General features: G+C 36.5%; 1 protein-coding gene across 4 annotated transcripts in view; it reads right to left on the bottom strand.

The window, feature by feature from the left end:
* intu (inturned planar cell polarity protein) overlaps nt 1-13717 on the bottom strand; it is a 48889-nt gene extending 35172 nt beyond the window's left edge. For 3 of the 4 annotated variants that reach the window (XM_081359437.1, XM_081359436.1, XM_081359439.1), the window contains exon 1: nt 1479-1735. In XM_081359437.1, coding sequence (XP_081215563.1) covers nt 1479-1615 — 137 coding nt within the window. In that variant the 5' untranslated portion in view covers nt 1616-1735. Of the gene's footprint in view, nt 1-1478; nt 1736-13589 lie in introns of those variants that run through there. The other variant, XM_081359438.1, reaches the window with a different exon arrangement.
* Between the last annotated feature and the right edge of the window lie 1226 nt (nt 13718-14943).

Below are 14943 nucleotides of genomic sequence, written 5' to 3'. Positions count from 1 at the left end.
TTCAATTAATTAAAACTCTTTTGTATTTTGTATTTTTTTTGTATCTCACAGCACAAACCGAACTAAACTCTACTCTATAAGTATGAAGTCATAATGCCGCAGGGGAAAGACACACATCCGAGACCTTTGAAACACAATCCCCTCCTTCATTCCAGAAAATCTCGACTCAATATTCAGCCATGCAGACAGTATGTTTTCTTCTCCATTTCTAAATTAAGCCACGCTACTTTGGAGGTTAGCTCTTGGCAACCACGTCCATAAGTTCACTAAAGATGGTGAATAGCATATAATTATTTATGATGGCTGACTTTCCAAATTGGAAACAGAAATTCCCCTTAAAAATGAGCGAGGGCAGAGAATGGACGAGGTCTATTTTCCCTTTTCATGAGCCTCTCTTAAATGTGGGTCAGGGGAGACCCCTAAACTGACAACTTATATAAAAATAATTATAATTATATATATATATATATATATATATATATATATATATATATATATAATTTTCTTTATTTTTTTCCAGTTCCAGTTTTTCCCCCTTTTTTTTTTTGAAAGAAATTAATATTTTTATTCAGCAAGGATGTTTTAAATTGATAAAAACTGATAGTAAAAAAGACTTGTACTGTTAGAAAATATTTATATTTTGAATAAATGCTTTTCTTTTTAACTTTTTATTCACCAATGAATCATGAAAAAAGTATCACAGGTTCCAAATATATATATATTAAGCTGCACAACTGTTTCCAACATCGATAATAAATCATCATATGAGAATGATTTCTGAAGGATCATGTGACACTGAAGACTGGAGTAAAGGCTGATGAAAATTCAGCTTTGCATCACATAAATAAATTATATTTTAAAGTATATTAAAATAGAAAACCATTATTTTAAATTGTAATATTTCAATTGTCAATTGTAATAATATTTCTATTACTGTTTTTTTTCTCTTTTTTTTATCAAATAAATGCAGGCTTGGTGAGTATGAGAAATTTCTTTCAAAAACATTAAAAATAGTAATGTTTCCAAACTTTTGACCGGTACTGTGTGTGTGTGTGTGTGTGTGTGTGTGTGTGTGTGTGTGTGTGTGTGTGTGTGTGTGTGTGTGTGTGTGTGTGTGTGTGTGTGTGTGTGTGTGTGTCTGTCTGTCTGTCTGTCTGTCTGTCTATCTATCTATCTATCTATCTATCTATCTATCTATCTATCTATCTATCTATCTATCTCTCTCTCTCTCTCTCTCTCTCTCTCTCTATATATATATATATATATACATACATACATACATACATACATATGCATACACACACATGTATAATATTAAGATAGAATATATATAGGTCTATGTTTACATATACTGCAGTCAAGTTGACACCGATCTCAATAACAAAGTTTTATCGTGAAACATGCAACATGAAAATATCGAATTAGCAATCCAGTTATTATTAATAACTATTGTTAGTGAATGTGTTGATGTTTCTTACTCTGAGTAATCTGAGTCTGAGTAACTGTAACTTGATGCATCGGAATCAGTTTCGCTCCCTCCTTCAGCCTCCTTATTTTCACGCAAGTCGGACTCAAACTCCGTCTCATTCCCCTCCGTAAGCTGTCTAGAAGCCATCAGCGCATTTTTCTACTCAATAACCTGTGCTCGTAACCATTCAGAGCTGTTTTAAGAAGCGAATTCCTCTTTTCAACAGCAACCGCGTCCTGTCGTGTTATCCGCATACGGGTCTTGTCCAGAGGCCACGTGACGCGTTTCTCAAATCGTGATTGGTAGAATCGAGTCGTTTCTATAGCAACACGGAAGCTTTTGTTGAACAGCGTGGAACGAAGTTACGCATTGAGAAACGACAACAGTCGACTTCAGAATCATTCATGCCGTTTCCAACAGAAAAATAGTATGATAAAAAAATTAAATATCAGAATAATGGAATAACCTATTAAATATTATGAAAGTTTCGTTGTAAAATTTCGTTGTATTTATACACTTCAGCAAATAGACGATTTTGTCATATTTATTAAAAAATCGATTTAACGTCGTATTAATTACTCATTTTAAAAACATAAATAAAACATTAAAAACAAAACAACAGCTTCATCCTGCACTAGAGTGGCCAAAAAACCCGCACGAGGTCTTTAAATCCCCTCCGGCGCGCGAGGAAAAGCTGCTCGGTATTCAACTTTGTAGCTGAGAAAAGCAACAAACAAACAAACAATTCCTACTAACCTGTAGAGAAGCACACTCCGTATAGAGTCAAAATCCTCCAAGTTCTCTGAGAAAGACTGAAAAGATCTCCCATCCGAGCAAGTATTAAACATTATTTATGCTTCATACTTATAACAAACGGTTTCGTCGTTATTAATAAATTAGTGCCCTTGATTACCCGACCACTAAATCTCTCGGTCATTTAGTTATTTGAATATATCAGAGATTAAATGAAGACATTTCGTGAATTTGTCGGGTTTTCTTTTTTGAAAGACAGCTGTTACTGTTAAAATCCAGAAGGTTTGGAAGCTCCGTTTATGGCGTTTTACGGAACAGACGATGATGAATCCAGTCTCTTGTGGTGTTCCTGAGTACTTCTCCAGACCACGACAGACTGACTGACTGGGTCGATGCTCGTCAAACGCTCATTCTCATGGCAAATGGAGCGTGTGTGTGTGTGTGAGAGAGAGAGAGAGAGAGAGAGAGAGAGAGAGAGAGAGAGAGAGAGAGAGAGAGAGAGAGAGAGAGAGAGAGAGAGAGAGAGAGAGAGAGAGAGAGAGAGAGAGAGAGAGAGAGAGAGAGAGAGAGAGAGAGAGAGAGAGAGAGAGAGAGAGAGAGAGAGAGAGAGAGAGAGAGAGAGAGAGAGAGAGAGAGAGAGAGAGAGAGAGAGAGAGAGAGAGAGAGAGAGAGAGAGAGAGAGAGAGAGAGAGAGAGAGAGAGAGAGATGCTTGGTTGCTGCTGTCTCCAAATACCAAGCATTAAAGAAACATATCGTTTAAAAGTTTAAAGGCAAGGTGCTTTGTTCCAGAAACATTTTTTGTTATGCTGGTTGAAAGTCTCTTCACTTCCTGATAGCAATCACTAAGTTAAGTGGTCTAATAATACAATACACATATACACACATACACATATATAGGCCTATATACATACATACATATACATACATTATACATACATGATATATATATATATATCGATATATCATCTGTGGAAGGCGTATGACAATAAAATGCCCGTCCAATCATTGCATTCAGTCAACGTATTTTCAGATACACGACAATGAAGTACTAAAACTGGAAATGTTTTACTTTCTTTTTATAGATGACAATGTTGTCAAAATGATCCCCGAAAACGACTAAAAACGCTGTATTATTCATGCCACTTTGTAAAGAAGCACTACACCGCCTATAGACTGAACACGTTAATACGCATGTACATGACGTCACCGTTTCACAGATTCACGTTTTTGAGATGATAATGGTATCGTTTTCAAAAACGAGCATTGTCAGGCCCCCAAAACGCTGTTGTCGTGTAAATGAAAGGCCATAATGCATAAAAAGTTTAAGTTTTTAGTTGAAAGCGGTGTCGTGTAAACAGCCCCTTTGACAGACGTCAGTCACAGAGCACCGCAAACGAAACAGCAGCCGCCTTTACGGTTCCTCCTGAACCAAAACAACTAGCTTATGCTGCGTACACGTGCTGTAGTTTAGAAGAGATGGAAACACGTGACGTTACATTCGGAGCCGTTTGTGACTCGAGTTTATGCGTTTCAATGGCAACACTATCAACGGTGTAATGAATCTGCCGCAGTCAGGTGGTACAGGTCAGTGCTCTTCAAGTTATGTTCATTATTATTGTAATTTTATGCACTTTGAGACATGAGGTAGTTTAACGCCGTCTCTCGTGACACGTGTGCGTGTTCATGTGTTTTGGAGGAGGCGTGGCTTTGAAGACGCTCTGAAGGAAGGGTGGGATCTTATCTTACCTTCACATGTTGTCACTTAAATATTATTAAATATTATACTTTCAGCTAGCTCGCTATTACTAGCCTCTCTGAAAATTTTATCTGCGAAACAGTTTGCTGCAAATCGAGGCTTCATATATCCACAATTAAATGTAAACTATGTGGGCATGAGAACTTATTACCAAAACCTCACACATTATATCTTTCAGCCGACTCATAACTCACTGATCATAAATATAATTCTGTTCTCTGTATTCATGCAATAATTAAAACAGATATTCAATTCCTGGAAAATTAAGTCTTAAATGTTCATACAATGATGCCTAGCATTTGTGTAATCTTGTAAAAAGGAAGTTTGAAATTAAAAGGGTCAGTTATTGTTTTTAGATTATATTTAGGCCTGCAGATTCACCATTTTGTTTCTGTCAACAAGATCATGATTCCCTCCCAGAGGATGCTTGCATGAATGATATAGTAAATGCAGTGTTTCTTTGAATAAATGTTGTAAAGTTAAAAAGATTTTCTATATATTTTTTTATTTAAAAAACAAACAAAAACATGACTTTATGGCCTTGAAAATCATTTTTTTTAAATATATTTCCAGGTTTTCCAGAAGAGTGCGAACCCTGTAAGCAGTATTATGGCGGAACGATGCTTGAACTCATGTTGCATGACAGGACTGATTTAGTTGAAGCACCAACACTTTGCTGCACATGAAGGCTTATATGTTGTTTCCTTTAGAATTCAGACAAACTAATATGTGTTCAAATGTTCGAAAGTAGTTTTATTCATTTTAGTGTAGCTGATCGATGTGTTCAATACACATGACAAAATGCAGTCTGCTACCCATGAAAAGGAAAGTTGCCACCGAGGTGGATTGTGGGTATTGACATTATATGCAGCTAAAGTTTATGTTCTACATGTTTTATTTAAGAAAATAACATTTAATTCAGATAAAAAGTGTTTAAACATATAATAATAAAAGTACGTTCACTCGAAAAAATACGGGTTGCTGGGAATTCAATGCGTGGTGTTTAAGTCACCGCTGCTTCATCAGACAATATCACGAAGTCGCGTTAAACTTTGTGGATTTAATCAATCCATTTATTAACAATAAAAAGACTTAGTCTTTGTGTAGAGGGTCGTGCTTATACTTGTGTTTGTATTTATATGGCCTCTTAAACCGAGGCGTTTGACGCGTTGTTTTAATCATCGATGTAAAGTCGCCGCTGTGACGTCATCGTTCACCACCGTCGTCGAGCTTCATCGTGTCGCTGAACGGGTCCTGGTCGAGCGAAGAAACTCATTAAGACTATACTTTCAGGGATCATTTCTATAGTTTCCAACTTGGAAGTGTTTTTCTAAAGTGTTGAGTCTCCCTAACCACGATGATGAGTGATAATGTAGTCCTCTGAGCGTGAATCGGGTGGAAGTCTGTGATCTCATTGCGGATATCCGTCATTGATGAACGTTCATTGATTCTTCTGGAGTCTATGAGGAGGATTGCATGATCCGAGTGGTTTATAAATTAAATGTATCTAAGAATAGAAATTAAATGTAAATTGCATTAAGTGTTCTATCCTTTAAAATATTAATATATGCAGTATGTACTTTGCAAAATGATAGAGATTTTGCTAACCAAAAAATCAATCTGTTTAGATTCTCTGAAATGTAGAAAGTTCTTACTCTTCATCAGACGCACCATTTGAAATCTAAACCTCTTAGAAACCGCCAGAAGCTCAATAAAATACGATTGCAATATGCTGTCATCTCGCAGTCACGTGATTCATTGAGCTTCCTTTCAATCTCAAAATGGATAGACCACAGTTTCAACGTATTTGAAGCACTTCCTGGTTTCTGAACGAACATTATTTATTTTATCTTGTTACTTTAGTGACACCTGCTGGTCAAACGTTATGAAAACAGCGAAACACAGCATTCACCAAATCAACGCCACGTCTTATCTTATTATTTTAGTGGGCAGAACGAGTAAAGCTGTTTGTTGTTGTTAAGATGATGTTTTAAAAGTTAAATTTAGGCTGCTCTGCCTCAGTTTAACAGAGCCTCTCATGTCAAATTAACGAGATGGCCAATCAAATCAAAGAAGGCGGGTCTTGTTCACATAAGAGGAGTACAAAAGAGTTTATATTAAATATTTAAATATTAATATATGAAACAGTATTAAGTAACAAGGTCTTGTTAGATGAAATCACGCAATGTGGCAAATTTGATACACTATTATATTTCTTAAAGTCTGATAATAATACAGCAAGCCTTGTTTATATGAGTAAGCTAAACAAGGCTTTTTACTACAGTTCTCCTCATCAATGTTCCTACTAAGAATTTAGTTATATTTGAGATTAAACAATGATGACCAAAACAGCATCTTTTTAATCCATTTAGATTTTTAGATTTTGATCTGTTAAGGTATTTTTTAGACCGATCCGTTAATCAACATAGGCCTATATATATGTAGGCCTATATATATATATATATATATATATATATTATTATTATTTTTTTTTTTTTTTTTAAGGCCCACAATCCTCGTCATTTGTCAAATCAATAGTGGGTATTTTTTTACATTGCTTTATTGAGGAAAACAACATTTAATTCAATTACAAATTTCTTGAATATAATGATGAATGTACTTTAATTCCCAAAACGTTACAGGGATAGTTCACCCAAATTTTTTAATTCTATCATCATTTTCTCACCCTCAAGGTTTGGAACAACAGGGCCAAATAAATGATGGAAGAACTTTTATTTCTGGGTGCACTATCAGTGCATGGTGTTTCATCAGAATTATTGAATTCACGTTAACTTTGTGGATTTAATCAATCCATTTATTAACAATAAAAAGACATCGTATTTGTGTAAAGGGTCGTGCTTATACTTGTGTTTGTATTTATATGGCCTCTTAAACCGAGGCGTTTGACGCGTTGTTTTAATCATCGATGTAAAGTCGCCGCTGTGACGTCATCGTTCACCACCGTCGTCGAGCTTCATCGTGTCGCTGAACGGGTACTGGTCGAGCGAAGAATCTCTTTAAGACTATACTTTCAGGGATCATTTCTATAGTTTTTAACTTGGAAGCGTTTTTCTAAAGTGTTGAGTCTCCCTAACCACGATGATGAGTGATAATGTGGTCCTCTGAGCGTGAATCGGGTGGAAGTCTGTGATTTCATTACGAATATCCATCATTGATGAACGTTCATTGATTCTTTTGGAGTCTATGAGGAGGATCGCATGATCCGAGTGGTTAGAACTATATAATATAAGTCGAGATACATTATATAAACAATAGAATATTTAAGTTATGAAAGGATATAATTGAAAGCAAAATTAAGTTATAGTTTACTTTCTTGAATCATACTTGAAATAGTACTGTAAACATCAGAAAATATATATATTTTTCATCAATAATTCTTACTCGGTTGTTCAATAAAATTGTCTATACAGATGATTCAATTAGATTAAATTTTACTATTAATTAATTTGCATAAATATTTAAAGTTGTTTTATTTTGAGCATCTTCACTGCTCCTCCTAACAATAGAATGTTTACTTTTATGTAAGTTTAAACTGTGATGATAACAGCATTACATAATCTTTTTGAATATTACATTAATACATTTATGCCCACAGTCCTCTTTGGTGTCAAATAGTTTTCATTTGTAGGCAACATTTACGTGCATTAATGGGCCGTTTTGAATAACAGTTTGGGTTCTTAAGTTAAATACAATCTACAACAGACTTTGATGATGGTCCCGGGAAGAAAATTCATTGTCCAGATAAAAATGTCAACATATTTTAGCATTTTTTAAGTGGATCTTAGAGCAGTGTTACCTATATTTTTATTTTGGGTATATAACTTATACTTAATATGTTACATAATTACAACATAAAAAAACATAATTTGTCCGTTGTAAGAGAATCATTAATCTTAAGCTTCTTTAAAGAGGAAACAAACTTTCCAAATATATTCATAGATGTGTTCTAAATCCAATAGAAATTTTATTAAATGTTTGTTTTATCTTGTTCACTTTCTGTTTGTTTATTATAGATAGCCATTATATTTTGAATGAAAACATTTTCTCTGTTTCTTTTTGCTTTGGCTATTTCCTTCTTGAGATTGCAAATTTTCTAATTTCATAATTTCCAAAATTGTTCCATATACACCTGATAGTTTAGCATTATTGTAACATCTCTTTACCATACTTTTTTTTAACCTTATCCTTAAATTGAATACCTTCAAGAAGTGAATTGTTTAATTTCCTGTGGTTGAGTTCCTGTAGTAATTCTAGTAGTTCCCTTGAATCTCTGGCTGATAACTGTATGAATCATTTTATGCATGGTTACTGAAGAAACAAGGTCAGCTGAATTTAATTTCCAACTAAGTTCCTCAGAAGTTGACCAAAAGCCAATTATGATCTAGATTATGATCTATCTTTATTACTCCCAGTGAAGTCTATATTATCAGGATTGCTGTGCCTCCATTCATAATGACAATTTATTTGGTTATTTAGATGAAATATATCAGTGTATTGGAACTGTACGTGGAGGAAAACATGAATGGTTTTCCAATCACCAAATCACTAGAGTATATTTTTGAGAAATCAATTTCTTCTCTAAATTTTTGTTTTGTAAAGTATGATTGTCGCCATAGATTTTCCCCATAACTAAAACATTATTTTCATCTTCTACAACCAAAATGAACCACCTTCCACAAGAGTGAGCTTTACTTTCCCTTTATATGCCAACCAGATTATCACTACCTCATTGAAAACAAAAAGTTCAGACATTACTGCATGCGTTTCATGCAAAAAAATAAAGTCAGCCTTACATCTTTTAGGAAACAAAAAAATTGCCTTTGAATGCCCTTAACGTTGAACAAATATAAAGAAAGACATATCTCTTATTAAACTACTAAAACCAAGTGCTTTCCATTCACCCAAGAATTCACCCATTAATAACCTATATAATCAAGAGTCACATATAACACCAAATATACAACATTCTTCAACTGGAAAAAACAAGAATTATATAACAAAATATTCTATCTAATAAAATACTAGATAGTAAAAATAAATAAAATACTAGATAATAATCGGGACTACAGCTGAAAATGAGCATTTATGCTATAACCTGGCTCATTTACAGTCTGTACAGATGTAAATTAATTAGTTAGATGTTAGATTGTTCATTAATGTGCACTGTCCCGAATAAATAATAAATAAATAAATAAAACTAAATAAAAAAATACTATCCAGCATATACACAAATCAACATAAATTTGAGTTCCGCGTGTCTTTGTCTTTCGTTGTTAGGTCCTCTCCAAACCTTAACTTTCTGGACTGAAGATTTTCTGATCCCTCTGAACTTTTCCATAGAATCTCGCTGTAAACCTCAAGATGACCGGTCAAACTTTCTCAGTGCTTTTCGTCCCGACTCGATGTGCAATGTCCATGTGATGAGGAAAGTTATTGGTAACACTTTATTTTGATGGTCCCTTTTGAACATTCTACTAAGTAGCCTAATTTTGCAACTACATGTCAACTAACCAGTAACCAGTATTAGTAGACTGTCTGCTTAATATCCTCTAACTCATTATTGTGATGCTCCCTCAACAGACATTCTAGTGAAGTAGCCTAACATTGCAACTTATTCTAACCCTGACCAAAGTCCTTTTAGGCAAGTCGTGCCACTCGGCCGCCATCTTGGCAACGCCTCCGGGCAGCTATTTCGGACTAACAAGACCAGGCTCCTATCTAAATGAATGGGCAGAGAGTCAGAACTGCACTTTCACTGGTCACCGGGACAAAAAAACTGCATGTATAGAAACAGCAGTAAAATATGATAAAAATCGCTGAAAAAGTTTGATGACTTTGCCCCAAAATAAGTTTTAAAACGCCTTTTTCCCCACAGGTTATACTTTTACTACGCATGCGCAAGGATTCACGTCCACGACACCAACTTCATTCACGTCTCTATCCGGAATGCCGGTGTTGTGCCAAGCACTTAAACAATTATATGTATTTAAATGTCTGAAACCTAAAATAAACATTATGTGGTTATAAACACTGAACAGTTGTGATATAGCCTATGACAAGCGCTGAGTGCGTCCGTCTTTGGCTCAGCGCCAGCCACAGCGCGCAAGCACAGGTTGAATATGGCAGTTATGTCACGTCACTGTACATTCGCTCCTTAGTGGTCAGCTGCTGACTGTTAAAAGCAGATGATTGGCTTTCCAGCGGGAGGGGCGGGACATGTGCATACAACCGCCATCTTTGCCGTTACGGGTTTTCCTTATATAGTTGTATTGAGGATTGAGGAAGTGGCATGTCTCATATAAATTGTCTCTGCCCTGACCCAGCAGTAATACTCCTACTAATACTCTACTAACACTCTAAGCCCAATTTATACTTCAGCGTCGAATTTACGCCGTAGCTACGTCGTAGGCTGTGTGTAGCGCGCGTACCCTTCAGCCACTTGTCCACCAGCGTCTCGATTTCTGACGCGACGCCAAAGCCCATTCATTTCCTACGGAACTACGTCAGGCAGCAAAAACGCCCCCGCAAAGCATGATGGGTCGCGTCGCGTCGATTTGTGTCATATACACAACAGTCATAGCACTGGGGAGGAACTCAATTAGTTTATTTCCGGTTCAGCACTACAGGTCAAGTATGCATAGCAACGGTATTGTTTAGATTAACATGTGACAATTTGGTCAACAGCGGCGCTGCAAAAAAGTATCTCGGTGTATACTTTATGCAAATGAGAGCATCAAAACGCGGGGCAGCAGCCAATGGAAACCCGGCGGCGAGAATTTGTGTATGGGCGTTGCTATGGTTTCATAATACAGGCATTGCCCTTTGTGTTTCTTGTTCATTGTCCAAGCAGCGAAAACATCACAGGCGTCGCGTCGGAACAAAAATTGATCGGACGCTGGTGGACAAGCGGCTTTCGGCGTACCCTGACGTGCACCTCTCCAAAAATGTAACAACGCGTCAACTCTACGCGGACGCAAGCGCTGTGATTGGTCTGCTAGGACCGCTCCCTCGGGTTTCACATTCTCCCTCTGCGCGCGTCAACGCGGACAACGACGCAGAAGTATAAATGAAAACCAGCGCGTTGCCTACAGCGTAGAGGCTCCGGCGTAGGTCCGACGCAGATGTATAAATCAGCCTTTAATGAGAGTTAGTTGGCATGTAGGTGCAGCGTTAATTATAGCCACCGTTTATATGTTAAACGGCCAAGAAAATAAAGGGAAACCAAGTAATCTGCAGCGTCCGGTACCACATGCAGCGCGGCGTTAGTCAATCACTCGTTGCTTGATACTCTCTCCTTCTTGATCTGCAGATCATAAAGCCTTATGCCTCGTTTCCACTGAGCAGTACGGTACGGTACGGAACGGTACGCATTTATTTGCGTTTCCACTATCAAAAGTTGTGAATGGTACCAAAATGCCGAACCGTACCGTACCACTTTTTAGGTACCCTTCCATTGGAGTACCTAGCACAGTGGTACGGTACTAAAAGGTGGAGCTAGTCTCACTGCAGGACGTTGATTGGTTGACAGAGAATCGTCACTTGCACGTGCTACAAGAGGAATGACAACATAAGAAGCGCCATTTTTTAATATACAGTTTAATATAATACTACAGTTACTGTATCACGAAATGTAATTTTAAGAGTTTTTCAGGCGAGAATGTAGTTGTTTAAAGCTCAAATCTGTGGTTTATTTATAAAGATTTTTTTTTTTTTTCCGGTTGTGAGATCCATGCGTTCAGCGGGCGCTCGACGCTCATGTTTCCCGGCTGGATGAGCCTCTCCTCGGCTAATCTTCTGACGTTCGTCGCTTACTCCGACGGTAGTGGTTAAACATGAGATATAATTCGTCTTGTGTAGACTTAACGGGCGATCTTTGCTCTCGTGAATATATAATGAGTTCCCTGTCAATCCTTTTGGCTGAGGGCTAAGTTTAGTTTCATATTAACGTTATAGGCTATTTGTATTAGCCCTACTTTACTTGTAATGTTAGCGCTGCATTTGGATATTTGACTGAATTGTTTGCTTTATTTCTTATTGTATAGCTTCTTGTACCTTTTACTTAAACTTTTATATAGGCTATTATTGATAAAACTGAAATTTTACAAAAAGAAATATGGTTTGTCATTTTTTATTACAAGATTATCACTGATGTTTATTGCAACATTTGTACAAATGCATATATTGCCTGGAATATGTTTATTTTTTTATTTTTTTAAACGAAAAGAGGTAACGTTAGGGTTGTGTTTTAAATTTCGTTTTGTTATAAATAGAATAACGTAGCCTATAACGTGCAGTGAATAATCAATATGCGTTGCATGAACCACATTTGTGTCCCTATAATGTTTAATTTATTTAAATGAAAACGAAAAGAGGCAGAGTGGTGTTTTATAACATATTTCGTTTTATTGTTGCTTAAAATGTGCATACAGAGAAAGTTAACAGAGATAACCGGAGTAGCAGAGCGAGCTGAGTGACGCTTTTAAAAACGCGCTGTACCATTTGCATGTAGGAGTCGCACATGGCAAGTACAAACTTTGCGTACTTGATATTGAGAAAAGCCTAATGTCGGCGCTTGTCTTCTTGTGACAAACATGTCGAGGAGCAAGAACAAGATCTGCTGCATGTCATCCATTATAGTTTACAATGTTCTTCTTCGCGCGAAAATGACGTTGATCGAAACACCACGCCTATTAAGTAAGGGCAGGGACGTCGTTAGGCCTATTTTAGGGGGGCTGAAGCTACCCCAAAATGTTCCTAAGCCCCCCTAAATCAAAATAAGAACAACAATAACAATTCGATTTATCAATAACCGTATCCTCATTCATATTTAGACGGAACAAATTATATATACAGCTATAAAAAATAGCCGAAAAGTCGGAAGTTGGACTGAAGTACAAAGAGTCGTTGTGCTATAAAGATGATGCACCGCACCGTCTCGTTGCATTGGTGTGAACTGTGGCAGCTTTCAGAGCGTTGCAGACCGGAGCGCTGCAAGAAACTGGAGGATTCATCTCGTCTCGTCGTTAGTCTAGTCTGAAGTTGAACTTGCTATGCACCCCTCCCCCCCTCATCACGGTAAAACACAATGAAACGTGCATCACTCTACTTTCGTTTTCAGTAACGTAATTCTCTTCAGGGAAAACCAATCAAGGCAAACATCGAACATATCGAAAACAAGGACTCGACAATACCGCTTTTTTTTCTTTTTTGAAGGGAGAAAGTGAGAATTGTAGCCCATCCGGACAAATGCCCTGATTAAAACAATTTTTTATATAAAAATAAAAAAACTAGGGAATCACCGAAAACGTGAGGAAGATTCTGTTTTATTTCATTTAATGTAAGTGGCGATTGATAGCCCTATAATGTAGGCTACTGACGGTCATAGATAGCCTATTTATGCCCACGGTAACAAAGTTGAGCTGTTGAGGCTCGCGCTGTTATTTATAACATAGGCTATTATAGTTAAGAAACAATATATAGCCTAGGCTACACACGACCAGAGAGCTGTTTTCCTGAATGCCATCAAGATTGAAACCGAGACTGATTTCATAACAGTTCAATAAACAAATAATTAAAATTAAGTCACTTACATGCAATGACTGTTTTTGTTCTGTTTCAGCATCAGCGAAAATAGTTCCAAACAACAGAACAATAGCGCATCTCACAGCAAACTCAGCCGTGTTTCATTAATGAATGATTCAGCATTTTAACCGAATCTATTGAGTCAAAGATTCAATTATCCATTCATAAAGTGCCTCATTCTGAATAAATCAGCCTTTTGAACGAATCGTTTGAATGAATGACTCAATGACTCGCTCATTAAGACGGTCGCCTGCCGCCTCCTACTGGCGGTTTAGTTTCATAAAGTAGCATTCTTTTCAACATTCCTTATTTGTATATTCAAAAATATTTAAAATAATCTCATTTAATACAGTTATAATTTTTCAATGTAAATTATTTAATTTGATTGGTATAACTAACAGCCTAGTGTCTTATTATTTTAATTGAATATATTGATCAAATTTAAGAATTTGAAATGAAAGATGGAGCAAACATTTAATAAAATTAGGGAAAAATGCCCTTTATAAAGGAGTGTTTTCAAACAGTGATGTAATGAAACATTGACAATTTAAGTTTGAAGGGAGTAAAGCCTCTGTTTGGGCTATTAAGGAAATGTAATTTTGCCAAAAGAAGAACTTTTATTTTAAATAAATGTTCATTTTAAATCAGCCTTCAGTGTGATATGTTACCATATTATCATGCTTAACACTGAGAATTTGAATAATTGTAATGTGATGATCAGATGCAGATATCTAAATCAGAGAATATGGGTGGTTTGCGGGTGGATTATTTATTTTTAACAGTGGATTCGGGTGACTCAAAGACTGCACCAGATTAATGAATTTATCTTTAAAATGTACAAAATTTTCTTCCGGGGGGGCATGCCCCCGAACCCCCCTAGAGGTACCAAGCTACACCAACAAAAATAGTGTGAGAAACACACCAGGCTATATGATGATATACAAAAAATACAAATTTAATTACCTTATTATTAAAATACATTATTAGGATTTTACCACGTCCGCCTCGTTTTGAACCAGGAAAAACCCTGTAAAGTGTACCCTGGGGGCTAAGCCCCCCCTTTCTTCTAATTCTAGTGACGTCCCTGAGTAAGGGTACTGTTGGCAGTGGAAACGCTAGCCAGATCATGGTTAACAGACCCGAACCGTACCGTACTGTCCCGTACCGTACCGGACTGCTCAGTGGAAACGAGGCATTAGATTCCACCTTCTTTGGTTCCTTTCAGCTTCATTTACTCTTTTTTCCAACTCTGATATTTTCTATTGTGTTCTTCGTTTACTTTCTTAAGACTCTCAATGTCTTTCTAAACATCATGCATCTCTTTTAAGAAAAATCGAATTGCTTCCTTTAAAGTAAACTCTG

Source organism: Scardinius erythrophthalmus (genome assembly GCF_964197995.2).
Source record: "Scardinius erythrophthalmus genome assembly, chromosome: 2".
NCBI classification, from domain to species: domain Eukaryota; kingdom Metazoa; phylum Chordata; class Actinopteri; order Cypriniformes; family Leuciscidae; genus Scardinius; species Scardinius erythrophthalmus.
Note: the sequence above shows the minus strand (reverse complement) of the source record. Positions and strands in the feature narration are given on the sequence as shown.